The sequence below is a fragment of the Suillus fuscotomentosus genome (genome assembly GCF_016647785.1).
Source record: "Suillus fuscotomentosus strain FC203 chromosome Unknown F5891scaffold_4, whole genome shotgun sequence".
NCBI lineage: Eukaryota > Fungi > Basidiomycota > Agaricomycetes > Boletales > Suillaceae > Suillus > Suillus fuscotomentosus.
Window position 1 is genome coordinate 148,550 of NW_024539516.1, and position 27,922 is coordinate 176,471.

General features: G+C 48.8%; 10 protein-coding genes across 10 annotated transcripts; 4 read left to right on the forward strand and 6 right to left on the reverse strand.

Annotated features, from left to right (window-relative positions):
* Nucleotides 1-2,299: 2,299 nt before the first annotated feature.
* Nucleotides 2,300-3,018, reverse strand: F5891DRAFT_1002346 (uncharacterized protein). Its single transcript, XM_041360242.1, has 3 exons — nucleotides 2,827-3,018; nucleotides 2,560-2,767; nucleotides 2,300-2,502 (listed from the first exon to the last, which is right to left on the reverse strand). The coding sequence occupies exons 1-2, from the start codon at nucleotides 2,968-2,970 to the stop codon at nucleotides 2,663-2,665; spliced, it is 249 nt and encodes an 82-aa protein (XP_041232017.1). The 5' UTR covers nucleotides 2,971-3,018; the 3' UTR covers nucleotides 2,300-2,502; nucleotides 2,560-2,662.
* Nucleotides 3,019-3,078: 60 nt separating this feature from the next.
* Nucleotides 3,079-4,851, forward strand: F5891DRAFT_1002352 (39kDa subunit of Ndufa9, NADH ubiquinone oxidoreductase). Its single transcript, XM_041360243.1, has 8 exons — nucleotides 3,079-3,200; nucleotides 3,258-3,402; nucleotides 3,461-3,555; nucleotides 3,611-3,702; nucleotides 3,765-4,009; nucleotides 4,065-4,120; nucleotides 4,181-4,524; nucleotides 4,581-4,851. The coding sequence occupies exons 1-8, from the start codon at nucleotides 3,144-3,146 to the stop codon at nucleotides 4,624-4,626; spliced, it is 1,080 nt and encodes a 359-aa protein (XP_041232018.1). The 5' UTR covers nucleotides 3,079-3,143; the 3' UTR covers nucleotides 4,627-4,851.
* A 17-nt stretch (nucleotides 4,852-4,868) lies between these two features.
* On the reverse strand, nucleotides 4,869-5,750 carry F5891DRAFT_1161533 (mitochondrial import translocase subunit Tom22). The gene is made up of 2 exons (XM_041365259.1): nucleotides 5,230-5,750; nucleotides 4,869-5,164 (listed from the first exon to the last, which is right to left on the reverse strand). The coding sequence occupies exons 1-2, from the start codon at nucleotides 5,611-5,613 to the stop codon at nucleotides 5,081-5,083; spliced, it is 468 nt and encodes a 155-aa protein (XP_041232019.1). The 5' UTR covers nucleotides 5,614-5,750; the 3' UTR covers nucleotides 4,869-5,080.
* Nucleotides 5,751-5,893: 143 nt separating this feature from the next.
* Nucleotides 5,894-9,051, forward strand: F5891DRAFT_1137468 (uncharacterized protein; the record flags this gene model as incomplete). The annotated part of the gene is made up of 18 exons (XM_041364832.1): nucleotides 5,894-5,998; nucleotides 6,059-6,158; nucleotides 6,217-6,259; nucleotides 6,373-6,407; nucleotides 6,461-6,541; nucleotides 6,644-6,664; nucleotides 6,713-6,862; nucleotides 6,916-7,008; nucleotides 7,207-7,562; nucleotides 7,613-7,633; nucleotides 7,681-7,733; nucleotides 7,786-7,913; nucleotides 7,966-8,062; nucleotides 8,117-8,122; nucleotides 8,173-8,386; nucleotides 8,439-8,608; nucleotides 8,657-8,686; nucleotides 8,734-9,051. Exons 1-18 carry the CDS (start codon nucleotides 5,944-5,946, stop codon nucleotides 9,049-9,051), a joined length of 1,971 nt encoding a protein of 656 aa, XP_041232020.1. The 5' UTR covers nucleotides 5,894-5,943.
* Nucleotides 9,052-9,191: 140 nt separating this feature from the next.
* On the reverse strand, nucleotides 9,192-11,744 carry F5891DRAFT_468085 (Sas10 C-terminal domain-containing protein). The gene is made up of 6 exons (XM_041371926.1): nucleotides 11,441-11,744; nucleotides 10,951-11,386; nucleotides 10,739-10,903; nucleotides 10,632-10,687; nucleotides 9,642-10,557; nucleotides 9,192-9,590 (listed from the first exon to the last, which is right to left on the reverse strand). The coding sequence occupies exons 1-6, from the start codon at nucleotides 11,568-11,570 to the stop codon at nucleotides 9,332-9,334; spliced, it is 1,962 nt and encodes a 653-aa protein (XP_041232021.1). The 5' UTR covers nucleotides 11,571-11,744; the 3' UTR covers nucleotides 9,192-9,331.
* F5891DRAFT_1002363 (uncharacterized protein) lies at nucleotides 11,721-13,704 on the reverse strand (the record flags this gene model as incomplete). Its single annotated transcript, XM_041360244.1, has 2 exons — nucleotides 12,890-13,704; nucleotides 11,721-12,834 (listed from the first exon to the last, which is right to left on the reverse strand). Coding segments are annotated over exons 1-2 (1,546 nt in total), but the record flags the coding sequence as incomplete, so codon positions are not given.
* Nucleotides 13,705-13,784: 80 nt separating this feature from the next.
* F5891DRAFT_941547 (uncharacterized protein) lies at nucleotides 13,785-14,912 on the reverse strand (the record flags this gene model as incomplete). Its single annotated transcript, XM_041374349.1, has 5 exons — nucleotides 13,785-13,902; nucleotides 13,957-14,165; nucleotides 14,219-14,495; nucleotides 14,546-14,638; nucleotides 14,692-14,912. The coding sequence occupies 5 exons, from the start codon at nucleotides 14,910-14,912 to the stop codon at nucleotides 13,785-13,787; spliced, it is 918 nt and encodes a 305-aa protein (XP_041232023.1).
* Nucleotides 14,913-18,977: 4,065 nt separating this feature from the next.
* On the reverse strand, nucleotides 18,978-20,918 carry F5891DRAFT_1169678 (MFS general substrate transporter; the record flags this gene model as incomplete). The annotated part of the gene is made up of 8 exons (XM_041365495.1): nucleotides 20,577-20,918; nucleotides 20,444-20,509; nucleotides 20,216-20,376; nucleotides 20,018-20,164; nucleotides 19,821-19,977; nucleotides 19,430-19,772; nucleotides 19,283-19,312; nucleotides 18,978-19,231 (listed from the first exon to the last, which is right to left on the reverse strand). Exons 1-8 carry the CDS (start codon nucleotides 20,739-20,741, stop codon nucleotides 18,978-18,980), a joined length of 1,323 nt encoding a protein of 440 aa, XP_041232024.1. The 5' UTR covers nucleotides 20,742-20,918.
* Nucleotides 20,919-21,592: 674 nt separating this feature from the next.
* On the forward strand, nucleotides 21,593-23,942 carry F5891DRAFT_1002384 (arginase deacetylase). Its single transcript, XM_041360245.1, has 7 exons — nucleotides 21,593-22,249; nucleotides 22,304-22,519; nucleotides 22,570-22,626; nucleotides 22,677-22,837; nucleotides 22,893-23,104; nucleotides 23,157-23,418; nucleotides 23,468-23,942. The coding sequence occupies exons 1-7, from the start codon at nucleotides 21,658-21,660 to the stop codon at nucleotides 23,834-23,836; spliced, it is 1,869 nt and encodes a 622-aa protein (XP_041232025.1). The 5' UTR covers nucleotides 21,593-21,657; the 3' UTR covers nucleotides 23,837-23,942.
* A 212-nt stretch (nucleotides 23,943-24,154) lies between these two features.
* Nucleotides 24,155-26,018, forward strand: F5891DRAFT_1002385 (integral peroxisomal membrane peroxin-domain-containing protein). The gene is made up of 5 exons (XM_041360246.1): nucleotides 24,155-24,609; nucleotides 24,658-24,853; nucleotides 24,905-25,504; nucleotides 25,579-25,727; nucleotides 25,787-26,018. The coding sequence occupies exons 1-5, from the start codon at nucleotides 24,192-24,194 to the stop codon at nucleotides 25,924-25,926; spliced, it is 1,503 nt and encodes a 500-aa protein (XP_041232026.1). The 5' UTR covers nucleotides 24,155-24,191; the 3' UTR covers nucleotides 25,927-26,018.
* The last annotated feature ends 1,904 nt before the right edge of the window (nucleotides 26,019-27,922 follow it).

Below are 27,922 nucleotides of genomic sequence, written 5' to 3' on the forward strand. Positions count from 1 at the left end.
CATCCATCTATTCCGCGGTGGATCGTCCTCCAGATCACGGAGATTATGCTTCTACATCCACATCGTATGGGCAAGTGCAGCCCAATGACTCTTATTCCAATTATTCCCAACCATCCAACATGCGTCCCGAAGATGATGGAAATCACTCCGCGACAATCGCTCTCTCTCCTCAAATTTCGGGTAGCATCGGCCCTTCCAGGCTCACGCGCCGGCAGACACGCGCACAGTCCACCCTTCACATTGGTCTCAGAAGAGACAGACCACCTGCACCGTCAAACGCGCAGTCTGATTTACACGGGGCCGACGAGGTACGTCAATTCTCGTGCTTTTCTCATCATCTCACCTGGCTCATCGCCTCCTTTACTAGTCTTCCTACTACATGTCTCCAGGGAGTGCCGTTTCGCGCCCTCAGACGCCTGCAAGCAGTAGCGACCCAAATCGCTACCAACTACCTGACAGAGTGTCTTTCACAATGGGTTCCGGTGGTATACCCTTGCAATCACCTCGGTACCTGAGCACGCCTGTGTCAGCATCACCCTATTCCCCGTTTCCCATGTATCACCAGCATTCACGTTCCGCATCATCCTACTCTACCTCTAATCCACGCTCTGCTTCGCCCGCATTAAGCGTCGCATCTGCACTCACATCTATCTCATCCGCTACCTCCGCCCCCAACTCTCAGACCTTTCCAGCCTTTCCCCTTCCTTCACCTCCAGGCGCCGTCATTCCACGTGCCAAGCAACGAAAGCAACGTCTTTTTAACGTTGACCGTAAGGCCATCTGCATTTACCACCAAGACAACCCCAATGCACGGCAGGAAGATATCGCAGCACGGTATGGTGTTGAGCGGAGCACCATCAGCAAGATCCTGAAAAATAAAACAAAATGGATGAATGTCCCAGAGGATGAAGACATGCGTGTGGCCAAGCATAGGTAATGATCCCCTTTGTCCATTCTTTCGTAAATCTCACTTGTATTCAGGCCTTCAAAATTCCCTGAGGTCGAAGAGGCGCTCGTCGAGTGGCTCCTTCAAATGAAGCAGCAGCAACAAAACACATTACTCTCCGATAACCTCATTCGCACAAAGGCTAAGGAAACTGCTCGCAGTTTGCAGATCCCTGACGAGAGATTCAAAGCTAGTTCAGGATGGGTCGAGAACTTCAAGCATCGCCATAACATTCGCAAGGGTGTCTGGCAAGGTCACGAGAAGATTCTGCGGGCTTCTCGTGGCCTCGCGGGTGCCCAAGAGCACAGGCGCGGCGCCACAGATACAGTCCTTTCGCCCCTTAATCCCGCATTCGAGGGTCGCTCTGAGGTTGCGCATGGCCGCGATTCCGAAGAGCATTCTACGATGGCTGATGGCGACGATGACATGGAGTCAGAGGATGAGCCAGAAGTTCCGCACCCTTTGCAATCACAAAACGACACTGGGCCTTCTTTGTCCCAAGCACCACTGGGACCCACTCTCCCCCTACCACGCATGTGGGCTATACAGACGGATCACCTAACCGCTCCCAATACGCCACTTTCTTCGGTGCCGCCGGGCAATGCTCATGAACCCATATCTCATCAGTCCTTTGTGCACCAACGCCACGAGGAACGGCAGCCAGACTCGGTCGCAGCGGAAATGAATTTGTCCGCACTGTCGAATCCTGTCCAGCAGCACCTTCAAGTGACAGACCCGCAGCAAGGGGTACAACTCACGCACTCAGATCCAAGCTCCCAATATACCGAACCGGCTGTTGTATACCAACCCGCACCGCCTATTACAGCGGGCGAAACTATTGTTAACATCGCAGAAGCCGAGGATTCCATCAACAAAGTCATAGGCTTTGTCGACTCTCGTCCTAATCTCTTGTCTCAGACGCAGCGAGATGCCCTCCACGAGATCAAATGCATACTCTTCCAAATCGGAAGTGGAGTGCCGTTTGACCGTAACTGGAGATAATGTCGGACGTCCCTCGATGGTTCCTTCACTCCGCATGCGTGGATCATCATCCCACATCCACGTGCAATTTTTTTTCTTGCCTTACCTCTCACCAGCGTTCTACATGCATTTAATCATTTTCTCATGCTTTGCATTCACCCGACATTGCACGATCGCATCAACATTTTACATGTCTCTCGTAGGGTCCCATTCGTGTCTGCATTCACACTCGGTGCATACTCGTAGTTGCATGTCATACCTCGCATTTGATACATCTCTCCTGCATCCACTAGCTCTTCTTGGACTCTGCTGTTTTACCTAGCTCATTTGCAATGCAGAGACATTAAGTTGTCTGTGTACTATTGCTTGATCGTTATATTTTGCAATTGTTTATATCTTGCAATTGTTCAAGCATGCTATAGTCATTTATAATATACCGTCGTCCATCAACCTTCTCTGTGGTGCTGCTTGATATCCGGTCACTCAAATGACATGCGAACTGCGTATGTCGATTGGCCACGCGGAGCCTTATCGTCCCGACGGAATACTCGAGGGTCAAATCCGTAAAATCACACCTGATTTATTTTTGGGGTCTGTAAGTACAGCTTGTAAAATATTTGTGGGCAACATACCAGCAACAGCACACGAACTGTCAAGACTTGGAGGTTTTTCCACTCGGAGTCACCTTGGGTGGTTCGCTGCGCAGAATATGGGTAAATACGTATACGGGAACTATCAGACATACGCATCGAGGGTGTTTTTCATGATCGAGAGTTTGCCGGCTGATGCAGCAGATACCATTTGCTGTTCGATGGATTTGTTTATCTTGGCCGTCAGTGACTACATATCCAGTGCAATGGTCAATGAAACTCGTAATTCATTAGAAGACGAAGACTTACCTGCCTCATGGAAGCCTGCCTGACAAGAGCGGTCTTTTTGGGTGGGATGTACCGTTTCCCTTTTTTCGGGTTAGCAGCGGCCTTAGCAGCTTGTCTTGACGATGAAACCTTGCTATGAAGACCCTTTGTTTTGCCCTGGACCATTGATGGTAAGATAAGATGCGCGCTTTCGCGTTAAGTGATGTCAAAGTTATGTGGACTTAAAAGTTACATATCGGGTCGACCGTCCACAAATCACACGACCGGAAAATTCCGGTTAGCTTTCCTCCGCCGCTACCTTGCAGCTCAGTCTGCTATTTCCATCGTCGGCGACAGCTATGCTTTCAGCATCCCATGTTCTACGTGTTCAGCGCGTAGCTGTATCACGCGGGAAGGTCAGTGTACCTCCAAAGTGTTCTTATTGACCTGTAGTGACTGAGTTGACTCTGCAGCGTACTTTGCATGACTTGGTGACGCTTCCTGGCCGTAAACCAATTATTTCGTCCGGGACACCTGGTTACAGCGCAGTGAGCGGCCATGTTGTCACCGTCTTTGGCTGCACTGGATTTCTCGGACGTTATCTCGTCTCGAAACTTGGTAAGCTTAATTTGGATCACCTCAAGGTTTTGGCGTCTACTAACACTCCACTTTACAGCTCGAATGGGTACACAAGTCATCGTGCCTTACCGCGAGGAGGACGAGAAGAGGCACCTCAAACCAATGGGCGACCTTGGCCAGATAGTCTCCATGGTAGCGTCGCATCTGCTTCCATGTCCCAATCGTAACCACCTCAAATTCATTTCAGGAATGGGATATCCGGAATGACGAACAAATTGCTGAGTGTTTAAGGCATTCCGACATTGTTTACAACCTTGTCGGCCGACAATATGAAACAAAGTACATTTTGAATTTAATATACTGTGTCAACCTGCGCACTTACCCCACTCTACTCATCTCAGGAACTTTAAATACTCTGACGTTCATGTTAGCGGAGCGGAGAGGATTGCAAAAATTGCGGCACAAGCAGGAGTACCACGCCTTGTACATGTTTCTCATCTGAATGCTTCCACGTCTTCCCCGTCGCATTTCTACCGGACCAAAGCTGAGGGCGAAGAACGGGTCAGGGATGCGTTCCCCGCTGCCACTATTGTCCGCCCCGGCCAAATGTATGGTTGCGAGGACAAGTTCTTGAATAATATGGCTAGTGGGTTCGAAGTTCCGCTTTATCGTTCATCCGTTGATCAGGCAAATGTGTCAAGGTTGGCCTATCTGGTGGAAGCTCAACCACGGAGAAACTAAAATTCGACCAGTTCACGTAAATCTTGACCCTGTCATGGTCATGATCTTCCTTCTCAAACTGATCGTGGGTTGACAGGTTATGGACGTCGCTCAAGCTTTAACCAATTTGATGACGATCCCCCAAATTCCTGGCACTATTTCCCTTCCTGGACCAAGGACGTTGATGACGGAGTACCTGTTAGACATGGTGTCTTCCTTGACATACACACCGCCGTCGAGTGCACCCGTGCTACCCAAGTCTATTGCGTTGGCCCTTGCCAAGGTTGCTCAGGCACCGTGGTGGCCGCTCATTAGTCCTGATGAGGTCGAGAGGCGCTATATAGATGACGTAGACGTTCCAGGCGATTGGGAAACTGTAGGCGTGACTCCTGACGAGATCGAGAACCATGCGATCACGTACCTACGAAGGTACCGTTCGGCGTACGTATCTGGTCGACTACACATTGCCCGAGGAGCTAAATTTCCCTTTGCCTTAGAGAGAACTTCGTGCGACCGGTGGTTTTCCCTGCGCGGTCCAGCTAGGCGAATGTCATTTCCGACGCTCGCGATTCGTGGACCCGTTGCATCATACCGTAGGATATATAGAGTCATATCGGATCTTCATGGGCGTTGCTTATTGTTCCATACTGGAGCGATGAATGATTTCATGAAAGCGTTGCTAGGATGCGTTAGCTCAAGTGAACCTGTGAACCTATTCTCAGCATAGGCTAAGAAGTCGCTCAAATGCCACCCGACCCAGACGAGAACATACGGGCGTGAACTGCTTAATGAACTGAGTAGAGTTTTATTATAGCATGATCGAATGACACGTGGGTGACAATTCGCTGCAACACACGATGTGGTTTCTGCTGCCGGCGACGCGGATACTGCGGAACGCGAGAGAATTATGTATAAGGTACACGTGTGCATAAAGTATCTGAGTACTTGTAACTGCTGACAAGGTGAAAGAACAGCTTGAAAACAGGCTGGCTTTCGATCAGAAGCCGGGCGGAACGATGCCCTTTTGAGGTGCCTGATTTGAGCCCGGTGGCGGTGGGTAAGCTGATCCTGGCGAAAGCATCTATAAGCATTAAGAATCAGTAAACAAGCCATATCAAGGTGATAGAAGAATATAATAACACTTACCTGCTGAGCACCTTGCTGTTGCGCAATCATTTCGCGTTCCTGCGCTACTATCTTTGCCTCGTCTTCCAAACTCAGCGCAAGGGGGAGCCCTACGAGGAGGGCTGAAGTGGTGACTACCCAGACGATGTTACCAATGACTTTTCCGCTGATCCTGACGAACGATGCAGCACTTGAAAACTTGGTAGAGATGTTGTGTCTGGTAGTTGGGGGGACTATGTCTACCAATGCGCTTATGCGGTCATACAAATTTTCTTCTGCAGAGAGCTCAGAAGAGATTGAAGAGATTGATTCTTGAGAAGAATGACGTGAAGATGAGGATGAGGCATAGGGCGAGTTGCCCGAGGACTGTGGGTCTTTTTCTTCTACGATCTCGACTTTGACCATGGTTTGAGCACAAGACTGAAAACTTGGAGCCGACGTGAGAGTCTGGACTTCGGTGCCGGCAATTCCTTGATCGGAGTTTGTATTTTACTTTGTCATAATCTGTCTTATCCAAAAACGAAGTCTTTCTTGCCGAATCAACAGAATTTGTAACTAAACTCAGTTCCGAAAAAGGAAGATAAATCAATTTGGAATTTCGCTGCCAATATCCCTATTACGGCTGAATTATGACTTATGGTATTATAAGTACACGGATGGCCCAATACAAATCATTCCTCCTTGTCCTCCTGTTATTTCTCTTAATTATATCAGTCTATACCACCCCATCATAATATGCAGAACAGTGACCATGTTCGCAGTGATAACGGTCACTCCTTCTCGCATCCTGGTAAATTCGTTTCGAATCGATCATTAACTCTCAATTCTCACAACATCACACCTCCCCAAGGCCTCATTCTCCCAACTCAATCTGTTCAGAATCAGATCCATGAGTTAGCCAAGACCCTTCCGCCTCCAAGGAAGCAAAACACCGCGTGTGATGCCTGCAGGTTTGCGCAGCATGCTGGTGATCGGCGTCTGCAGACTTATTCACTCCCATCACCACAGGTCCCGAAAGGTTAAATGCAATAGACTCCCTGGTGAAGACAAGGTGGGTAATATTTAAGCAACCCTGCTGACAATTATCTCATTTATTCTTCATTATTTCAGTGCCAGGTGATTACGTTTTCCTTATATGCTTAACTGCAACGTTCTGAAGATAAACATCAGCACTGCTTGTCTAAGAATTATCCTTGCACGTTAGTGTCTTTCTATATTGAATTGTTAAGCCGTGAGCCGACCCGTTATCTAGCCATTTCGTCCAACAAGCGACCAGCGAAAAGAAGCGTAGCGCTGCCGCCCGGAGGCCGAGAAATACATCAACAAGCTCAAGGTTAGCTTTGGGCACTCCTATCTCGTCTCGTATCTCTGATGTTCGATTGTCGATCTTTCCATCTCTTCGTCGCTGCCGTTGCCTTGCCTGCTCGCCACTCAGCACCTCTCCTGTATCTGCTGGGTATGAAGCTATAGTTTTTTTGATTCCTCGTCTAACATTTGCCAACAGTTCATCACCCATTTCTGAGCATAACACGCCCCCCTGGTTCAAAGCCGCATTTGGTCCATGGAATTCAGGGCGCATTCAAAGTTATGGTGGTCTCAGCATGCAATCCACTACTCCAACGCTTCTTCATCACCTGTTTGCTGCGCCGGAAAGGTGGATACTGTATTCTATTCGCGTCGCCTGGCTGACTTATCTAGCCACGTCAGCGATTCCACATTCATGTTCAAATCACGATCATCAGGCTATGCCGCATGGGGAGACATGGCATCCAAACTTGAAGATGAAGCCTTCCGAGCAGAGTACGTTGCGTATGCCCCTTTTCCTCTCACATTACGTAAACGATCGAAATTATCGCGGTGTACGTCAAGTGTTATCGTGTTCCATGATGGTTACTGAGGAGCCTCTTCGAAGTGGCTTTACAGTTCCTTTTCATTTGCCGTATCGATCCATTCCTAATAGGCTGTTACTGATCCGTCCGGTTTTGCTTCTCATGACAGGTTCGCCCTTGACCTAGTTGAAGTTTATTTCCAGATAGTCCATACCCGTCTTCCTCTTCTCAACCCCTTACAGTTTCGCGCGCGCCTAAATCTTCAGGCGACTCAACAAAGGCCAGTGATCGCAAAGCAGGACGAACCATTACACCCTGCCCTTATCGCAACTGTCCTTGCCTGGGGTGCAAAATTCTCTGAACATCCTCTTCTGGTAGCAGATCGCGATAGAAATGGTGGACAAAGCCTACTCGCGAAAGCGCTCATCAACCGCACCCGAGAGCTGGCTGAGTCGTTAAAAGTCCACCGCATACCAAACACAAATCATGTCGTCATCTCGTTGCTGATCGAACCTTTGCAATGTCGTACGTATTTTATTTTGCCGATTTTGCGTTTGCTCATCATTATGCAATAGAGGACCCACGACTTGACAACGGTAATATTGATCTAATTGTTTTCACTCCTGCGGCTGACAGGGAGCAGGCTTCCACGGGTTCTGGCTCACTAGTGGAATACGTAACTTACTTGGATTACAGGTAAGTAGAATGATTGCATCCAAAAGATTCATTCTCAGAAAATCACTTGAAGATCAATCACAAATCCGTGATGGTGCTTATCAAAGATCCCGAGGCGCGCGGTACCATGATTTTCGCTTGGTGGATGGCTTGTCTGTCGGATGCATTCTCCTCTTTTTATTACCGCCGGAAGCCTATGCTGTAAGTTTAACGATATTTTTTCTCCATCGAACACTAATATCCGCCCATGTAGCGATGACGACGACTACGACATTGACTTCTATACTGCTGATCAGAATGCCCAGGAAACCACCGACCCCACGGCTCCATCCCCTAGAGAACAACTGGAGGTGAGATTCAGGGTCGTGTTCTGCGAACGCTCATGATACTCACATCATGCTTAGTTTTTGGTTGGTAAACTCTAACTGGTATCTTTAGATGCGCACTTACGCTTTATCAGGGGTATTATCAAGCCGCACACGCCCTTGCTCGGATCTCACGGACAATTGCTCGCCAACTCTGGAGGCCATCTACAGATCAAGATGGCATCCCCCTTGATTCTGTCCTGTCGTACATCTCGGATCTAAGCAAATGGAGAGATGCTCATTTGTCCAAGGTCGGTGTGCCACCTAACTTGGAGGCTAATTGGGATTTCGTATCTGCGGTCTCTGCATGTGAGTAATCGATATCTTCTCATCGTGTTGAGTCTGCTAAACTAGTCTTCAGGTGCAAGCGATGCTCAGTATCATGTCACTTGGGTAGCCCTTTTCTTTGCGATGGATGAGTTTGGTATCCGCGACGACGCCTTCACGCCAAGTAGTATCAATCAAGTGGAGATTGCAAAACGTAAAGTCATGGAAGAAGCTCTGCAAGCATCCTTACGCATCGCGGCGCTCGTGAGTGACTACAGCTTGGCGAATTACCACCGCTGATTTTTTTCCAAGGCTGGAGTACTTACTTCAAATGGCTATTTGGTACGCTTGTCTTTAAAAGTACCACCATCTCAATTAACTCCGTTCAGAAATTGGACCCTGCGGTCATGCATGTCAGCTGTATCAACGCAGGAAATTTTCTTGCTCGGCTAGGCCGTCCCGAAGTATTTCAGTGCATCAAGGCATTGGAACAATACAGCTATGCTTATGAAGAGACAAAGGCACATGCGAAGGAGATCAGCCACGAGTATGACGCTGCGCTGCAAAAGGGTCCGAATAATTTCCACGAAATGGCTAGCGCTGTCAGCCCATCTTCTCGTGCCTTCCAAGCAGAGATCATGAGCGTCGACGCGCTAACCAATGGCAACGGCAAGCACCATGGAAATACGGTGAGCCCTTTTCTTTAATTCCCGAGGTGATAGGCTTATGCATAGTGCGCTAGTACATGTCGATTTAAAGCGTTATTCTAGGCTTTACACCCTTTATTATTTTCGTTTTTGGAGATCGGTTACTTGCGGTCTCCTAAGCCCTTATACGGATGATTGTTTACTCCCCTCCCAGCCCTTTCTGCATCCATGGACTCACATTTTCGATTATGTAGTTATTCGAGCCTCCCATTTGGTTTCGCCATGTTGTCTAAATAGTACGATGTACTGTAGCAGGATATATTCCAGATAGTGATACCCTTTATCCCAGGCGGACGCTCTTGATAACTTTGGATATACCAGACTGCTCGCCTGTATATTTCGAGGCATCGCCAATACCACCTTTGTAAACAGCACGTTGTGATGACACCCTCTTTTTGGCTTGCTCGTATTTTTGGCGTTTTTTAACACGGGGATTGCGTACACTCTTTGACCTGTGCGGCGTTAGTCCCTTATTTTTCATGATGGCTCGCGTGACCGAGCGCGGGCCAGATGTCTCATCATGTTGATCAGAGACGAGTCTATGAGGATCAGATGAGAAAGTCCCGTGATATATGAAAACTGGGGCTTACCGCTCGGCCGCCCGAACCTCCTCATAGTCCGTCTTTTTCTTGCTCTTCATGTCCGCGGCTTGTCGTTTTACGAGCTCGTAATAGCCATGTGCTGCAGCCGTGTCGCTATCATCATCGTCCTCAACATCAACATCTCTCCGTCTCTTTTTGCCGCGGTTGCTTGCATCAGTAATTTCGGGATCCACACCATCCAGGTCATCTCCGCCCATCCCCAATGTTCCGGCCTTGCGCTGCCGCTCTTTCTCCATTCTCTGTTCCTTTTCTTTCCTTCGTTCGCGGTAAGGAATGTCATCATCACCGCCCACCGCATTGATACGAGCGTTCTGACGCCGTGCAGTAGCGCTTTCAATCCGTGACACATGGAAACGCAAGCTCTTCTTGCGTGCCTGTTTGTCCGTGGCGTCAGCGTGTTGTAGGAACGTGGATTCACCAAATGCGTCTGTGCTACCGGTGTCAGCGGGAGCCGAACGCTTCTTCTTTGCGGAAGTCGAGGCTGCCTCAAAGTCTGGCTCGACAAGGTCGAAGATTGGCTGTCCATTTTTATCATCGGAAGTCTTGCGTTTTTTCTTGGAAGGGTTAGCTTCGATCGTCTCTTTCTTGGACGCCTTTCCGGGTTTTTTCTCGGCGTCCATCAATAAATCTGTAAGTTCGTTAGATTCGAGACCCTTCGCCATTAGAATGCTCCACAAGTCAGATCCTGGTTCGTCGTATGCGTCTTCGTCTTCTTCTTCGTCTTCTTCTTCCTGCGGATCAGTGCCAACGCCCAAATTTTCTAACATGATGAGTGATTGTTTGAGAGTGAGCAAGCGATTTAGGACAGGGTGCTGTCTCAGGAGTAGAGGACGACCTGCGTATTTATTCGAGGAGCGAAGGTGAAGATAAAATGCGAGGGTAGTGGCATAGGTCAGGAGAGCCTCTGTAATGTAAAAAAAGAACTGGTTGGTCAGAGATTTGGATGCGTCACAAGATAAGCCGGAGGTGAGAACTGACGGTAGTATACGTGCAGAAGCCCGAGTTCAATTCCGTCGGTTTCTTTCTCCGATGTTCTAAACAAATGTTGAGTATGAATGTTGGAAAGAGGTGTTATGAAAACTCACGCGGCGATTTTTGCTTGTATTTCGATGAGATTACGGGCCGTATCATCCCAGTCACGGGCCAAGGCAAGAGCCTCTGGATTTTCTCTTTCCAGGTGCTGCAAGATGGTCGTCTTGTCATTTGAGGATGCGTCGATTAGGGGCCGTGATTGTTCCTCTAATGAATCTCTGAAAATAATGTAAGCCACGGATAACAAACGAATGATACTACGTACTCAACCTCAGCATCGGATGCTGGTTCGAGACCTTCACCCAATCCAAAATCGCCCTCGTCAATAGCGTCCCGAGCCTTCAGCTGAAGTTTACGTGCTTCCTGTTCCTCTAGTTCATTTGCCTCCTCGTCTCCTGAGTCAATCTGGGCGGCATTAGAGGAGTAATACGCTGACTTGCTTCGGCCCCAGGACTCATCCTCAGATCCGGTATCTGGAGATGAGGCCTTCCTCAACTTGGTTTTTCTCCTGGTGACAACTGCATCTTCTTCGTCGTCGTCATCTTCAGCATGCGCAAGTCCGTCCTCGTCCTCGTCTCCTTCAGCTTCCTCTGAATCCTCGTCTGATACCCCTTCAAGAGCAAACACTTCGTCTTCATCCCCGTCTTCATCCTCGACATCTCCATCTTCATCCAAAAGAATTTTATCCCTGGACGCATGGACTAAGATGATGATAGTCTTCAACATGGAATCATTTTCGGGATATGACAACGTACATTGGTCCTCTTCGTCTAACTCAATATCAGAAGCCTTATTCCACCGTTTTATTTTACCATCCTTGCGATCCACTGGCCGTGCCTTCGAGCGAGAATTACTCTTACCAGATGACGGTCGACGGCGAGGCATACTTGGATTTCAATATTGGATGCCGGAAGTTCGACATTCGGCTTTCATGTCACGGTATTTTATTTTGACGTGACGTGACTGTCGAACAAGCCTGATGAAATTCCAATTTGATGTTTGGATCTTCACAAATATGGTGAGCTGTTTAGGCTGGCGCAGTGGGGGAACATTAATGTGTTCTAGCATAGCATCATCACCACCTGCATTAGCTGCATTGCTTCCCCTTGATAAATTTTTATCTAACATTTTTTCCAATAGCTTTTGTCCTGCACTGGCACTGCCCCAACTTTTCTCGTCACCCCTCGCAGCATCCTGAACCTTTTTTCGTCCGTTTTGGCTAATGGCACCCGTTCCGCGCTTTCTTGCACTTTCATATCACCTTCTTTCTTCCTCAGGTCACATTAAAACCCTCCCGTACCTCTTATTTCACTGATTTCCCAGCGAGCTTGGCTGCTTGTCCCCCCGCTTTACGTCCGAACACAGCCCCAGCAGTCAGTCCGCTACCTCCGGGGTAGTTGTCATAAAACAAACCACCAACCATTTCACCCGTGCAGAAAAGGCCTTTTATTGGTGCATCTGTCTCTTTCGACAGTATGCCAGCGGTGTCCGGATCTATAGCGAGCCCGCCGAAGGTAAAAGTGATACCACACGCGACTTTTACCGCTAGGAAGGGTCCCTGATTGATCGGCAGTGCCCAGTTTGATTTTGGAAGTTGCAGTGCTTCCGTGGTAGACTGAGTGGAAAGTCCATCTTTGACCGTGGGGTCCCATCTAAGAGTTGGATGTTCAGCTCGATGACTTTGGACTGCCGCGTTGAAATCGTGCACTGTCTTGAGAAAACACTCTTTATCCTTGAGTCCTTTCTCAAGCAGCTTGTCTGCAAGCTCCTCCATGTTCCTAGCACAGATCTTCTCAACGATCTCATCCCCATATTCCTCCTTCCGGAGAAATGGAACCATGTCTGCACCCCACACTTGAAATGCACACCCTTCCGGTTGAAGGAGGATTTGTCGCCCAAACTTGGCATATGTGAAATTTCTGAAATCCTGCCCTTCGTCGACGAAACGTTGGCCATAGATATTAACCATGATACCGAGGGGATAACCTGACTTTGTGAATTGATTGCTGAGCTTCCTGTCGCCTGCGTCTGCTGGCGCATTTGCATCCCAACACGTGCTGTGACATCCTGCCCAATCTCCAATAAGTTTTGCACCAACAGCTTGGGCCATGGCAAAGCCGTCGCCCGTATTGTAAGGAGTGCCCCTGACCTGTACGTTATTTCAGTTGTTATGTAAGGTTCCTCGAGCAGCTGTTGCAACGTACGTGTGCCTTTTCCCATTCGGTACCAAGATGTTTAGCCCGGAGCTCTGAGCTAGATTCGTAACCACCTGCTGCCAGCACTACTGAAGAGGCTGAGAGATCCAATTCCTTGCCGTCTATCTGAACCACAAGACCCGTTGTTGTTCCTTTTTCAGCCCTGAGCCTGACGGCAGGAGACTCGAACCAAATCTCCACTCCGGCCTTCTCTAGTGCCTTCATATGGGCCTTTATTAACCCCTTTCCGCCATCCTCAGTACTGAGTGCCATACCACCCCAGAACTTTTGCCTCCCATGTACCTCGTATGCTTGGCGGTGGAATGACAGAATGAACGGAATATCTATCATCCGCGCAAGCCATTCAACTGCTTCTCTCGAGGATTCCACCATGGACTTCACCAGCTTAGTGTCTGGCTTATCTTGGCCAAGGCGCTTAATGTCCCCGATAAAGTCCTCGACAGTGTAGGGATCCACGTCGATCTTGGACGCCTGCTCTGGCGTGACATTGCGCACGATTGGGAGGAGATCTTGTAGTCCCCCGTGGACTGTTCTATGCGCACCTGCTGTGAAGTAGCCATTGCCACCGACCCAATCGCGTGGGGCTTTTTCGACGATGAGGACAGAGGTACAACCTGCCTCAACAGCGGCAAGGGCTGCCGAGCAACCTGCATGGCCGCCCCCGACCACGATGCAATCATAATGTGTGGACATTTTAGACAATCAAGAGTGCCTGTGCCACCTTTGTGATTAGGGTGAGTTTTGCAAAAAGCATTAAATATGCATGGTCATGCTGGACACACGGCCGCCCGGTGCTAGACATGTGAGTACTCGCCGTATTGGGGATGCGTTGCTTCACGTATTAATTGTTACCAGTACATAGCTTCCTTGATGAAAATGTATATTACACTCTGCCAGGATTCACAGCCAAGGTTCCGCCATCAATAACAAGTTCCTGCCCATTCATATAAGCTCCAGCAGGTGATGCAAGATAAACGGCAGTGCCTGCCATCTCAGCAGCACTGTTACGTTTTCCTGTCAGTGAACGTTCTGGTTCATGAATTAAGCTCACTCACGTTCCTGGCCTCTTCGCTGGTATAGACAACACCGGCATACCGACCGCATCAGTCGCCGCTTGTCCTGAAATTGTGTCGTATGTCATCTCGCTTTCATACACGCCTGGCGCGATAGCGTTCACTCGAACATTGATCCCTTTAAGAGCAAATTCTGTCGAAAGCATCTTGGTGAGGTGAGATCCAGCAGCTTTTGAGCTGTTGTAACAGAACTTTCGCACCCGAGTTAACGATGATACAAGAAATTGAAATTGAGTTTGCTCACATGTCTCTGTGCAAACTTGACGAGTCCGCTCATACTCGTGATATTAATAACGCTTGAAGAGAATCCCTCTTTATCGTTATTCTTGGATCCCTTATCGAGCAAATCCAAAAACGCAACGGTTACAAAGTAGATTGAAAAGGTATTGATTGCATAAAGAGAGCTCCATTCCTCGAATGATTCGTTGTTGAAGAGGTATTCACTGAGTGGTCCGGCCTCTTTTTGAGCAGTCGGCGATGGTCGATTCAACTCAGAGGAGAGAGGACCTGATTGGCCAGCACTTCGTTCAATCATGGTGAGTCACAAAACAATAGAGAGTGGGTGTCATACTTGTTCACGAGGATATGCAACTTTCCATCCGCTTGAGCTATTCTCGTTACACCAGCCTGAATGCTGTCTTTCTTCGTTACATCCATCTCATGCCTATGGATGGTGCTTGATCAGCCCGCACGAAACGCATAAACAAAGGATCTCACGCTATCATAGATCCCATATCATCTCCCTTAGTCGTATTCCACTCCAAAACTACTTTGTCAAGAACTTCCTTTCGTCGACCAGTGATGTACACCTTGGCACCATTGGCAGCGAGGCCACGAGCAATCATAAGGCCGATTCCTGTGCCGCCACCGGTCACCAGTGCGATCAAGCCATTGAGATCGTATAAATTCTTCAGCGTAAAACTTTCAGGTATAGACATGGTGAGAGACAAACTAGCGATTGGCTCTCGAAAGACTGGCGAAATGAACAGGTTCACAAGACCATAGCTGACTGTGTAAATAGAATCGCACCCCCAATCAGGCAGGAATTCGACGTGTGGCAGGAGTCTGTGTGCTTAGACCCTACGTAGCACAGACTCTGAACATGAAGTCAGACAGGTCTTCATTCACTGAACTTTGACCAGTTGACTCACAGGTGGATCCTTCGTATGTGGGTCACGTTGAAGAATTCAAACTGTCTCAGAAACGATTCAAGTAGTAAGGCATTGTGGGACCCCGGCTACTTTCGTGAAAGGCTGGCCCGCAGAGAAGGTAGTTTGCTCATAATTTTGGCAATGCTTCATCATGCAGTGGTGGCAAATCATGATCACATGCATCACATATGCGAACAAATTCCTTTTCAACATCATCCACTTCCAGGTTTTCGCAAGGACAGGAAAGGAGGAATGATCTGTCCATCGTCAGAACCTTGATGAATGTTGTTGCGACTTGATCATTTTAAATAAGAACGACTCCGAGTCCAAGAGATGGCGCTGACTCTCGCCAACCGTCCGAAGGTCAACCGTAGCTTGTGAAGATTGGAAATAGGTGAAACACGAGCGATGTCAACTCGGTGTGTCGAATATTTGATTTGTCCGAGTCGATGGCAAAAATGAGTAGTTCTAGTTGCAGCTGGTCGATGTTTCAACGTTAACTCCCACCTATACCCCCGTTCAAGTTCATTTTATATAAGCGTGTCCGAGCCTGTCAGTACTTTCACGACAAACAATTGAACATCACAGCCATCTTCTGTCATACACATGGCACGAGCTGGTTCTCGCAAACGGCCCCATGGGCTTCTTTTACAAGTTCTGGAGCATACCAATCGGGGTTCCTTTCGCTTGGTCTTCTAACAATGACTCAACCTGCGGTGGCTCTCCTCAGTAGTAGTATTAGGCTTCAAGTTCGGATCCTTTGCTGCTTAATGGCCCTAGTGCTTCTGAAGCAAAAGACCGACCTGTATCAGTTGTGAATGCCGATGCCACCAGAGGCACTGCACACCACCATCATCCCAAGAAGCGACCATGTAGCCTGAGGATCCATCTACACTTCTACCATTCTTGAACCTCTGATTGTGTTCAACTCCGTTTCTGACCGTATTGCAGATGTACATGACTTTGTACGTCTAGGGTTCGCTCGTCTTTCGCCCAACTTGGCGACAGGTGATTCTCGATCAGACGGACCCCGATGTTGCTGTGTCCTGTTTGTTTTTGAAAGTAATGGAGGTCAATTCTTTGGTCAAGGAAGAGAAGGAATGGGCCAATATCGCGTTCATGTCATCGATATACGGAAAGACAGCGCAACAGATGCTCGAGTGTGTAGACTTTATTTTACTCTGATTCGAAGAAGTTTTGTGAGTTGATTCGACCGCATCGTGGGCTGAGACTAATCAAGACATTCGCACAGGGACACAACTCGGCAAGGACGTTTCCATTGAAATGGATACCGTGATTCAGAGCTGTTTCATGTAACAATTTGAGTGGCTTGCTGTACCGTGACTATTCACCATATGGGTAAGCGGAGAGCTTAGACTTCCTCTGAATTCTCTGATACTCAACGACTCGTATACTAGAGATTCTCGCCTTCAATGACATGAAGTATGCAGCTAATTCTAGAATTGAACACCTCCAAGCGTTGTCTCCCAGGTACTCGGGAAGCCATGCTGTCCGACATCAAGTCCTGGCTCGAAAGTGTTGGGAAAGATGTTCCCCGCGTCCTATGGTTGCTCGGAACAGCATGAAAAGGCAAGTTGGTCATTACCCATGCAACAGCCGAATGATTTACTGAGATTGGGGCTCTAGAATCTTCTGCTTCGAATGCACGCAGGAGGGGCTTGTTGCACCTAGTCACGCAAATCCCCGGCAGCTGATTCTTCATCTGCTTCCCGGCAAGCTGTCCTTGTGGGTAATCAGATTACTGGAAAACCTCTGTATTCTCGTCACTTCTCGACCACTGGAAGACATCTGCGATGCACTGCACACCGCGCCACATGTTCGTCGTGTATCCACAAAACAAGGCATCCAGCTTAACATTTCCACTAGTTTGTCAGGCCTGTGCAATAATACACGTCCACGCCCTTGCTCGCAAATCCGACGGCCTGTTTGAATGTATACCACTCCGATGCCTTTTGATGCCGTGGTTGCTAGAGATCTGCATAAGGAACACGTCTGTTGGACGATATGTACAGACGCATCATGGCAGAAATCATGACAAATCATGATAACGAGGAATTGATCACTATGTTTTTCTTTCTGTGATGGGACAGATTCCTACATCACTGGAACCGCTCTGCATTGACCACCATGCGAATGCATCTTCCACGCGAGGATGACTGCTACTACGTAAGCTCAGTCATCGGACATCTGGCTTGTCACCGGCGTTGATACCTTTCTCACAAAGAAATCGCGGAGCAAGAAGTACCTTTGCCTCGCTGCAGGATATGAAGCACGGGCTTCGCTTTAACTCTGCTCCTTGAAGAGTTCTTACTTGCCTAATTCCGCCGTCCCCGGTTTGGAAAAATGAATGAAGGAGTTCATCCCGGCAGAGCTACCGTACTCGTGTCGATTCTGGATGACACACGCAAACCTTGCCCTTTCAACCATTTCTAGCCAATGAATTTTTCAATGGGCAACGATTCCTTATCTGGCTGGAAGCACTGGCTCTAATGAAAGGGCTCAGCGCTTCTGCGGGGTCTTTCGTGTATCACAGATTGCTCTATGGTGCGTAGTCATATTCCGTTGTTGGGATCATTGGAGTCTTGTGGGTTGTTGCAGGGTCTTTGGACATTGATAGAATATGGATCGTGTCTGGCTCAGCCGACAGAACGATCCGGGCGTAGAACCCAGAGACTGCCGCATTGCATTGGGTGCCCTTCTCCTGTGGCACATCGATACCGTTATGTCTGCTGTAGTCTCGCCAGATGGAAAATGTATCCTGTCAGGTTCATCCGGATGTGTGATGCGGGTACTAGCGAGGCTTGAATCTTTCTCTCCGATGACACACCTTCTGCATTCACTGGTGTAATCTCTCCTGATGGAAGATGCATCGTCTCTAGTTCAGCCGACTGCACAATCGGGCTGTGAGACATATAAATGGGAGATGCGTTGGGTGCCTCTCTCCGAGGCACACTGGTGGTGTTCGGGTGTTCGGTCTAATACAATCAAACCGATTGGAAACTTCGTATCCGCTTCAGACGACAGGACAATCCAGGCATGGGACACAGACTAATTGCGAACTGGGCGCCCCACTCCGAGGGCATACTGTAACGGAATACGTCCGGTCTATCACAATCTCGCCAGATACATGACACAGTGTCTAGTTCCGATCATATGACAAACCGGATATAGGATGCGGAGACTGGCAACGTATTACTGGGTGTCCCTTCCAAAGGGCACACTGATCATGCACATGTTCAGCCCGTGGTAATTGCGTGGAAAGTTCACCGTGTCCGCTTCACATAATGGATCCACCATGGTGTGCGATCTGGAGTTTATCGTTCATTGCCGACTCCTGCTCTGTCCGCCGCATTCTTTTCTTCTTTCTCCAAGGTTCTCGCGCCTCGCAGATGAGGGATAGTTCATAGCTCCGCAAGGACTTCTTTTATGGAATCCAATCCTTTTCCACCTGTCCGTCTACTCCAACGACATGCTGGTGATACTAATGATTCCGTGCAACCTTGATTTGAGCCGTTTCGCGCATGGTACCTCATGAGTGTCCAGAACAGTAAGCTATGCTATCCTCGTGACAATGTTTCTCATGCTCTAGGTATTAGAGGGTACACACTATGCACGGTACAGTCCTTGAAGTGGTAGCATGTGTGTGCAGTCGGTGGCTAGAAATTGGCTCAACGAATCTCGCGAGATCCGGCAGTACTTATCAGGTGCACTTGAATGGTGGTTTTGTCAAACATAGTTTGCTGTATGAGAATTAACGCATTTCTTACAACTCTATTAAAGCTTCGAGGTACTCATACATGCTGAACTGAAATATTCATAGATGCTGACCTTTCATTCATCCCTGTCTTGTAGTTTATCTGGCAGCTGCGACCCCAACCACCTCTGCGCAATAGCCACCATGAATAAGATGACGAATACTGCGTTTCCTCCGAGAAGATTGTATTCCTTTGATGCAGCAAATAGCGAAGTCGCCAAGCCAGGCCCAATGGCACGAGCTACCGACGCGGATGTTTGGCCAAGGCCGTTGATGGCGCCAAGCGTATTCTTCGTAGGGGCAGAAGCTCTCATAAACATCAAGAGAGTCCCTGTACTGAGGTAAATTTGTAACGACAAGTTGATGTCACTGCAACACGCACCGAGTCCCATACTACATATGGCTGACAAAACTAGTTGGCAAAGTAAAGCAAACGTGACTGCATGATCAACTCCACCCCTTGCGCGTACAAGCCAGGACATTATCGGCAACACAACCATGAGCAATGCGTAGGACGATACTGACACACTGAATAGACGCTTTGGACCAAGCCGATCGACAAGTTTGGCGAAGAGCAATGCCTGAAGGACACCATCCATGATCCCGAACAACGCTAGCCACGAACCAATGGATGAAGGATCGAATCCAAGACCACCAAGATAGGTAGGTGTCGAAAAGAATAGCGGCACGAGAGCCCTGCGAGAAATATCAAGGAAAGCAAATACGGTATAGTTGGCAATTGGAATAACAACAGTAGGTGTTAGAAGAGATCGTAAAGAGACATTTGCCATGGCTTGTTGAGGCAGTGATTCACTGCTTGAATCGCCGAGCGTGGCTGATGACAACTTGGGTCGACGCTTTGTTGATAATGTCTGCCACTCGTGAGTATGTGTGCGATGCGACAGATATGTAGAACCTACTTCTTCTAAGAAGAATACCATTGTGAAAAGGGCCACAAAGAGCACACATGCTGCCACTGCGCAAGGCAGAAAGTATGGGTAATTTTTCCAGAATGAATTGGCGAATAATACGGGCCAATGATCTTGCGGTCGCGCAAGCGTTCCACCCATTAAAGGACTGATACGAAATTTTATCATCCAACACCCCCATATTTAACCAATTCACTTGCCCAAGAAAGTTTCCAAGGCTCCACACGATCGGGATCAAGGAAAACGCCTGAGCCATATTTGTGGAGTCCGTCAATTCTCCCAACATGGTCTTCATAACTCCAATGTTGCCATTTAGAACACCGCACACACAGCGGCTGGAAAAACCGTGTCAGCACGACGTATCCTCCTTTCAGTTGAGGACACACCTAATGACAAGACTCCAGAAGGTTGTTGAAAGGCCGAAACACAGCATCGAAATGCAAGCACCTAAGAGTCCAACTACCAACACCGGCTTGCGCCCAATGCGATCAGACAACCTACTCCACCTCAGTACTGTCAGTGCCTGTGTGACAAAAAACAGAGATTCCTGTTGAGCATGTCCAACAGTAGACTATGAGAAAATCATTCTTGCAAGTCACAATCCTAGGACCTACAATGATTCCAGCATAATATCCCACAGCTGCATCATCACCCCTAGTGATCCCAAGTTCTCTGATAAGCTGAGAGAATGGGAAATTATAAAAAAATGCATATCGAAAGCGAAGTGTTGTAAGTCAGAAGCCATACCTGATTGATGTACGGGAATATAGAGGTGGAAGCGATGGCTTCCGCGAATTGTATCGTCAAAACTATGCCCAACTGGAGTTTTGGAAGTGGAGTTTTAGGCTTTGAGGCCTCTGCAGGGATCAGAGGGGTGGTCTCGCTCGCTATGCGAGAACGGGAGGTGTCCATCTTGGGAACTCAGGGCTGAAAATTCAGCGAAAGTTCCAGGGACAAAAACGCTGGCAGCGAAATCAAGCCACCTTGATTCTGAACGAAGACGACACGGACAGTGAATATTAATCCGAGTCCTGAGCGGCTGTACTTATAGCCTGCGCATTATCGATTGGTTTTGCCAGCGACATACTCAGTAACAACTTTATTTTTCTATTTCGTGACAGTTCGTGCAAAAGCTTCTGAGACAAAATGCAAATAAACTTCCACGTGCGCACATATCGGAGTTGGAAATCAGATACGCGACGGCTGAACGGCACGCACGTGACCCAGACGATGTTCATTGCTACGCAGATTCCCTCACGCTATAACGTCTCTCGAAGCACTCGCTATCATCCTGCTGGCTGATGCAGAGACACAGGTTGACCAACTGTTTACAGCAACTGTTGCACTTACAGCGCGAGCGGTGACCCGAGTCAGCGGCCCGGGTTCAAGTTGGCAAGCATACATGCATGGAAGCATAGCGAACGTTGAACATCTGAACAAGCAAGTCGCGTTTGGGCAAGAAAGTTAATCAACTCAAACTTAAAGTCGGTGAACGCTAGCGACGGCAATCAAACTATTTATATGAGCGACATAAGTTTGTTGCCAGTGAACGCACTTTCAAGTCATGTCTCACGACGGAAGGTTTAGTTGTTGTTTTCCGGGTTAAATCGGAGTACACTTTGGGGTGTTGTAGCTAGGCTGCTAGGCTGACCCGTGGGCTAGGCCCAAGGACGATTGGAAGTGATTAACACCTATACCCACCAATGTAAACAGAAGTAAATAACGCGCGCTCCATGAGCTCTTGATCATCTATCTAGTGTACTAGGTACATATTCTCTCGTCACTATACATATGCAGGATCTCACAGCACTTCACAGTCACGAAAAGCATGAGCACCCAAGCGGCCGATTCAACTATCAAAATAGAAGCTAGGTCTGAAGCTGACTTGGACCCACTAGGAATCGGCACCCCATTACCTTTAGATCAGGTCTCCTCCGAGTCAGATGCCCGCCCATCTTCATCAAAAGCTCCAACATACGTCAAAATATACCTCCAAGATGACTGTCTAAAGCACCGATTCATCCGCTCACGAGATACCTCGAGCATCGTGGAGCGACCCGAACGTCTACGCGCCGTCAAGATTGGACTCGCTGCCGCCATAGCGCGTATCGAAGAGGCTGAAGGTGCTCTGAAGCATTCAGACGCAAATGTTTCCGTAGAGGATGAGCTGGTTGCTGCACTCGGAAAGATGGATATCGCTACATCCGATGCTAGACTTATTCGAGCTCGAAGTATTTCTGTCACAAGAAGTACGGCTACTGCCGATCTCTTGGATAACGCTGCGGTGAAATACGTCCATGGAGATATAGACGGGGATGTGTATCTCCAGACTTTGAAGGCATGGGCTAGGGATAGCGAAGATAATATCATCAAGAAGGGGTCTGAAATGCCGGAGGGGATGCCACCACTCGACCTATATCGTACGTGTCTGTCTGGGGAATTAGTTATGAGGCTTATGTTATGCATTCTTGTAGTATGTCCCTCATCCATCGATGCTATCCAAGGCGCTATTGGCGCCGTGTGCCAAGCAGTCGACGCGGTCATTGCGTCTACTAGCATAGATCCTTCTGTCGTAGCTACCGGCCCTCAACGAGCATTTGTAGCAGTGAGACCCCCTGGCCATCATTGTGGTGAAGATACCCCATCTGGATTCTGTTTTGTAAACAATGTCGCGATTGGTGCAGCTCATGGTGAGCTTCGCCAACCTCAATTAGTACCCATTTACTCATACGCTTCGTAGCACACCTCAAACACGGAATTCAACGTGTCGTTATACTGGATATTGATTTACACCATGGCAAGTTCAAGGTCGTTCATCAGGAACTTTCTACCTAAACGTTCTGATAGGAAATGGCACGCAGTCAATAGTATGGCAAATCAATGAAGAGACCTACCGACAGACGCTTGAATCTGAACAGTCACCTTCTGAATCCAATGCACCTCCTCGAACTCGTGGTCCACAGATATTCTACGGCTCAATACACGATATTCTCTCTTTCCCGTGCGAGGTAGGGAACGCTTCTATTATTCGTTCGTTGCTAGTGATTCAGCAGCATATTATAGGACGGTAAGGTGTCCTTTGTTCAAGCCGCGTCAACCTCGATACACGGATCACATGGACAATACATCGAGAATATGCATCTGCAAACTTACAGCTCCGAAACACACTTTTGGGAAGTCCTCTACAAGGAACAATATTCGACGCTGCTGAAGAGAGCATCGCAATTCCTTGACGGTACCGGCGGACCAGGCGATGATGTCATGGTCTTCATCAGGTGCGTTTATTATATCTCGTGTCCAAGCCCCCATGGTAGACGGTTGAAACAGTTGTGGTTTTGATGCTGGTGAACACGAGTATCCAAGTATGTCTCGTCATAACCGAAAGGTCCCTACAAGTTTCTATCATCAATTTGCTCTCGACACGTGCACTTTTGCCGATATTTACGCTCGTGGACACGTTGTCAGCGTGCTCGAAGGCGGGTACAGCGATCGTGCGCTGAGTAGCGGGGCAATGGCACATATATGTGGACTCGTTGGGGATACCGTGCGAGTGGATGAGAGGTGGTGGGACTTGGAAAACCTCATCAAGGTATTTCAGCTTGCAACGTGTCTCCCTGTACTGTACTCAAAATTTGTAGCTCGAGAAAGCCACCAAGTCCCGTAAATTTGGGCACCCTTCGCAAGGAACCGCCGATCTCGAGCCATGGCTTACACGTACCTCAGAGCTGCTCTCTCATCTCGATGTCTACCGAACCCCGCCACAACCTTCACGGAATTGGGCCCCAGCGACATCGAGGGCCCTACGCGAGCGCAAGAAGCTCTCGAGAAACAGCAGCACACCTGAGGTAGCTAGTAAGCCTGGCAAGGATGCGCAGATACCAGCGCCTGTATCCAGTAGTTCGTTGACTTCTACATCTATGTCCGAGAGTGAGCCTGTGGACTCTCTCAGTGCGAAGAAGCTGCCTCGAGTTATTTTACATGTCAGGCCCCCGGAGGGCACGTCGTAAAGGTGGTGTATGTGATATCGATACGTACTGATTATTGGAAGCTTTTTGATATCTAACGTGTACTTGTTAATGCGAATATTGATATTTCTTCATTAGCTCGTTCAAATTTCGCGCGGATCTTGTCGATTATGTCTGGACCTAGACCTCAATAATGACGATCGTTATAGATCATCGGTCATCTACGGATGACATGCCGGTGTCGACGGCAAACCAATTTTTCATTCGTTGGATCACAATGATACTTTAGTGGAGAACTGTTATTCCTTATGGGACAAGTCAATTATGTAAATGGAGGCTTTGATGCGGCGCCAATATCTTCTTAAACAACCGTGACAGTAAAACTCAGTTGTTCGCAATGTCAACGTTCGACTATGTAGAAATTCCACCAGATGTGATTCGTCTACAATCATCTATAGCCTCTAATCCCGTTCGTCCATTCACCAAAATCAGCACCTCATTACCATGTTCGACCACTCCTGCCGCAGCTGCAGCTGCGGCCAGTACCACCTTCAGCCCGACAAAGTCACTATCTACCCTTCTCCTAAACACATCTTTCCCAGCTATCCCTACCTCCGCTAGCCCTCGCAAATCCAGCACAACACTGCTGAGCACCAGAGACCCTCTCAGCATTCCAATTACCACCGTCAATTTCAGGAGGTTCGTAGCTAGAGTAGGACCCGTGTTTTGGTTGCAGGATCGAGTGGAGGAGGTCCTTATGTGGAGATGTGGGTGGAAGTATACTGGCGTCTGGATTGCTATTTACGCGTTCTTGTGTGCGTGTCATTATTTTCTATGATGCTGAGCCTTATATGTGTGTGCAGGCTACTTTCCTCGCATGGTGCTCCTCGTACCGCATGCTATACTAGCAGCTATAATACTCTTCACATATCCCACTCCTTCGCCGTCTGAATCGATAACAACGAAAAACCCACCGGCTCCAGTCGCGCCACCTCCCTCAGAGGGGAGCGTTGACTGGCAAGCTAACCTTCAAGCAATTCAAAACCTTATGGGCGCGTTGTGAGTATCAATTATGCATTTGTACATTCATTTTCTAACCCACAATCTTAGCTGTGATGGCTACGACACCGTCTCACCACTTACTCCCCATCTCATACATCGATCCACTCATACCTCTCTCATCCTAACACTTACCCTGCTCTCTTTCCTCTTTTTGCTGCCGGTACTACCTCTAATCCCCCTCCGCCTACTGTTCTTTGTTCTAGGCGTATTCCCGTTTATATGGACCCACCCAGTGACGCAAACGCGAATAATACCGCTGCTCAAAGCTGCTGTAAATGGAAGCATCGTAAAGGGAGGCAACGCGAGTGCTACATTGGCGGGAGTAACAAGCTACAAATACGCCTTATTGAAGATCAAGTTCCGCCGCTGGATCGACGATGATAGGCTCGACGACAAACATTGGGGCGCCGAGATGCGGGAGGTGGAGTTGTGGGAGAACGAGAGGTGGGCTCCGGGTCCTTCTTTATCCTCCTCGTTCGGCACACAGGATGACCTTGATGCTGTGGGGTCGGAGTTTGATGTTGGAGACGGGTCTGGAAGTGCATTGCTTGGTGCTGGGACGTGGAGCAAGGCAAATTTGAGGCCTGCGGATCGCGCGCCATGGACAAGGGCGAGGGACGGTTGGAGTGGAGTGGGTGGGGAAGTGAGGTGCGTGTTTTCTTAACGGACTGGCGTTTATCACTCAATTCGAAATCGCTACTAACTCCCTGCGACCCCAGCAGCAACCTCACGTTCTCGCTCGCACCAGGCTGGGCATTCGTGGAGACTGAGGGGTGGAGACCGGACGCCCTGGGGAGCTGGGTCTCTGCCTCTCGTTCTAATTCTTGTTCTGCTTCTGGGAGTGGTGATCCTATCTTTGGGGCGGATGACAGTGAGTTTTATGCGTCGCTATCCTATGATGCGCTGATCCTTATTACGATCGATGATCAGACGGCTGGGTGTACACGAATGACGTATGGGCTGATCCGCGTCGTATACCTCTTGAGGTCTGGAAGACGTTGGGGATGACAAGGCGGAGGAGATGGGTGCGGAGAGTGTATTTTGATCCGACGCTGCTGGAGAATGCGTGAGGAGTTTTCAGGGAGGAGATGTAGCATATTGATTATTGTATTACATAGCATGGATGTCGTGATATGTTAAGCTGCTAATCATTCGCAACTAACTCTCGAGGCCCGCCTGAGTACTTGTCACTCGAGTACTGGTGCACGACAACAAATAAAAAACCCCAAAGGCATTGATTATTTGATAGGGTTTTACCAAATAAAGCAACACAACCCCTGCATTATGGGATGTTCGAGGCTTGGCCGCGAGTCTTCTCTTTGTAATGTACCTACCGCCATAGGAACCCGTCGACTGAGGATCAGAGTCATTTGATTTTTGCTATCGTCATTGACTCGGATGACAGCTACCCGGTTGATCATTCTGTTGGAGTACGAGACCGAGAGATCCGAGGCCAGGGGGAGATCCGAGTCGAGAGAGTCCGAAGGATCCGAGTGATAAGGGGAGAATGGTTCGAGCGCGCGCCAAAACGGACGAAGACGAGCGACGTATGACGTCGGCTCGCGTCCTAGTTTATTTTCAGTCTCTCATTCATATGTTCCAGTACCTGACCAACTTACTATAAGATTACCAGCAGTACCGCAGGTGCATCTCAGTTTTCGTTCGAGACAACTGAGATGTACGTGCCAACAAGTCCCTAGAGTTTACAACGCGTCTAATGATAGTTATAGCTTGTCTTTGTCGTTCTAGGTAGACGCACCGTTATAGGAGTTTTCGTTCGAGACAACTGAGATCTTGTCTTTGTCGTTCTAGACTCCTCGTGACCCTCTTGCTCGTCATAAACGCCTTTAGGTTATGAGCCCTGCCTCCATCATGGAACCTACGCTCCCCGGTACAAACTCCAGCCTGTTCAATATCCCGAAGCTCGCAGAAGACGGCTCAAATTGGATTACTTACAAAGAACGAACACTAACGGCTATTGGAGCCCGAGGTTTGATGCGATATACCGATGGACGCGTCTGCGAACCTATTCCCTTCGTCATCGATCCGAACACCAAGGCCGTAAAGAAGCCTGACGGTTCGACGCCGACGCAGACTGAAATAGACGAGTTTGATAAGAAGATCGACGAGTACCACCAGAAAAACTCACTCGTAAAGCAGCAGATATTCAGCACAATCACCGATCGGCTGTTACTGCGCGTCCAGAAGCTTGGGGAGGCATCCGAGATCTGGAATGAGATTTGTCAGATTCACGAGGGTAAGACTGAACTCGTGCAAATAGACTTACGGCGTCGGTTGCAAGAGACACGCTGTGAGGAAGGAGGCGACATCAAGGGCCATTTTGCAGAGCTCATAAGGCTCCGCGAGTCGCTGGCAGGAATGGGTGCGGCTATCGTCGATAACGACTTCCACGCCATTATTCTAGGCTCGCTCCTGGAGTCGTACCGGCCCCTCCTATCGTCCATCAGCGCAGCAGCTAGGATAACTAAGAGTCCCCTCACCTCCTACGAGTTAATCAGCATCATCACAGAAGAGTACGAGCATCGCCTACTCACCGAAAGCCGTCCCAACAAGAAGGGAGCTTCAGGCTCCGCCCTATCTGCTAGAGAAGCTAAGGGGAAGGGCAGAGCATCAGCCGGCACCCCCAAAACGAATCCGGAGGTCACCTGTTTCAACTGCGACAGGAAGGGCCACTATAAAACGGACTGCTGGCGTCCGGGGGGTGGTAAGGAAGGGCAAGGCCCTAACCAGCAGAAAAGGAAGGCCGAGAAAGCACCCAAGCAGGCTGCTAACTCGGCCACACAGCCAGAAGCCCACGACGACCAGTACGCCTTCGTTACGTCAGATTTGGCGAGCGTGGCAGGCGAGCTGAACGTACCTGTCGAGAAACGAGGCGCAATCGTAGATTCGGGCGCGACCTCTCATTTTTGCCCTGATAGGGCGAAGTTCACGAACTTCGTGAGCATCCCTCCCCAAGACGTTCGCACAGCCGACGGTTCGAGCTTGAGTGCGATTGGCCGTGGAGATGTGCACCTGGAGCTACCGCTCGGTGAGAAACGCACAAAG

Excerpts from the sequence above, each read along its gene's own strand:
- F5891DRAFT_1002346 (XM_041360242.1), bottom strand. The coding sequence starts at position 2,970 with ATGGTCCAGGGCAAAACAAAGGGTCTTCATAGCAAGGTTTCATCGTCA. Across the intron at positions 2,768-2,826 it reads GGCAGGCTTCCATGAGGCAG|TCACTGACGGCCAAGATAAA; the intron begins GTAAGTCTTCGT and ends CTGGATATGTAG.
- F5891DRAFT_1002352 (XM_041360243.1), top strand. The coding sequence starts at position 3,144 with ATGCTTTCAGCATCCCATGTTCTACGTGTTCAGCGCGTAGCTGTATCA. Across the intron at positions 3,403-3,460 it reads TTATCTCGTCTCGAAACTTG|CTCGAATGGGTACACAAGTC; the intron begins GTAAGCTTAATT and ends TCCACTTTACAG. Across the intron at positions 4,525-4,580 it reads CTACGAAGGTACCGTTCGGC|AGAGAACTTCGTGCGACCGG; the intron begins GTACGTATCTGG and ends CCTTTGCCTTAG.
- F5891DRAFT_1002384 (XM_041360245.1), top strand. The coding sequence starts at position 21,658 with ATGAGCACCCAAGCGGCCGATTCAACTATCAAAATAGAAGCTAGGTCT. Across the intron at positions 22,838-22,892 it reads TTCTCTCTTTCCCGTGCGAG|GACGGTAAGGTGTCCTTTGT; the intron begins GTAGGGAACGCT and ends AGCATATTATAG. Across the intron at positions 23,419-23,467 it reads ACTTGGAAAACCTCATCAAG|CTCGAGAAAGCCACCAAGTC; the intron begins GTATTTCAGCTT and ends CAAAATTTGTAG.
- F5891DRAFT_1002385 (XM_041360246.1), top strand. The coding sequence starts at position 24,192 with ATGTCAACGTTCGACTATGTAGAAATTCCACCAGATGTGATTCGTCTA. Across the intron at positions 25,505-25,578 it reads GGAGTGGGTGGGGAAGTGAG|CAACCTCACGTTCTCGCTCG; the intron begins GTGCGTGTTTTC and ends CGACCCCAGCAG. Across the intron at positions 25,728-25,786 it reads TATCTTTGGGGCGGATGACA|ACGGCTGGGTGTACACGAAT; the intron begins GTGAGTTTTATG and ends ATCGATGATCAG.
- F5891DRAFT_1161533 (XM_041365259.1), bottom strand. The coding sequence starts at position 5,613 with ATGGTCAAAGTCGAGATCGTAGAAGAAAAAGACCCACAGTCCTCGGGC. Across the intron at positions 5,165-5,229 it reads AACAGCAAGGTGCTCAGCAG|ATGCTTTCGCCAGGATCAGC; the intron begins GTAAGTGTTATT and ends TAATGCTTATAG.
- F5891DRAFT_468085 (XM_041371926.1), bottom strand. The coding sequence starts at position 11,570 with ATGCCTCGCCGTCGACCGTCATCTGGTAAGAGTAATTCTCGCTCGAAG. Across the intron at positions 11,387-11,440 it reads GTTAGACGAAGAGGACCAAT|TCCATGCGTCCAGGGATAAA; the intron begins GTACGTTGTCAT and ends TCATCATCTTAG. Across the intron at positions 10,904-10,950 it reads GCATCCGATGCTGAGGTTGA|AGATTCATTAGAGGAACAAT; the intron begins GTACGTAGTATC and ends CATTATTTTCAG.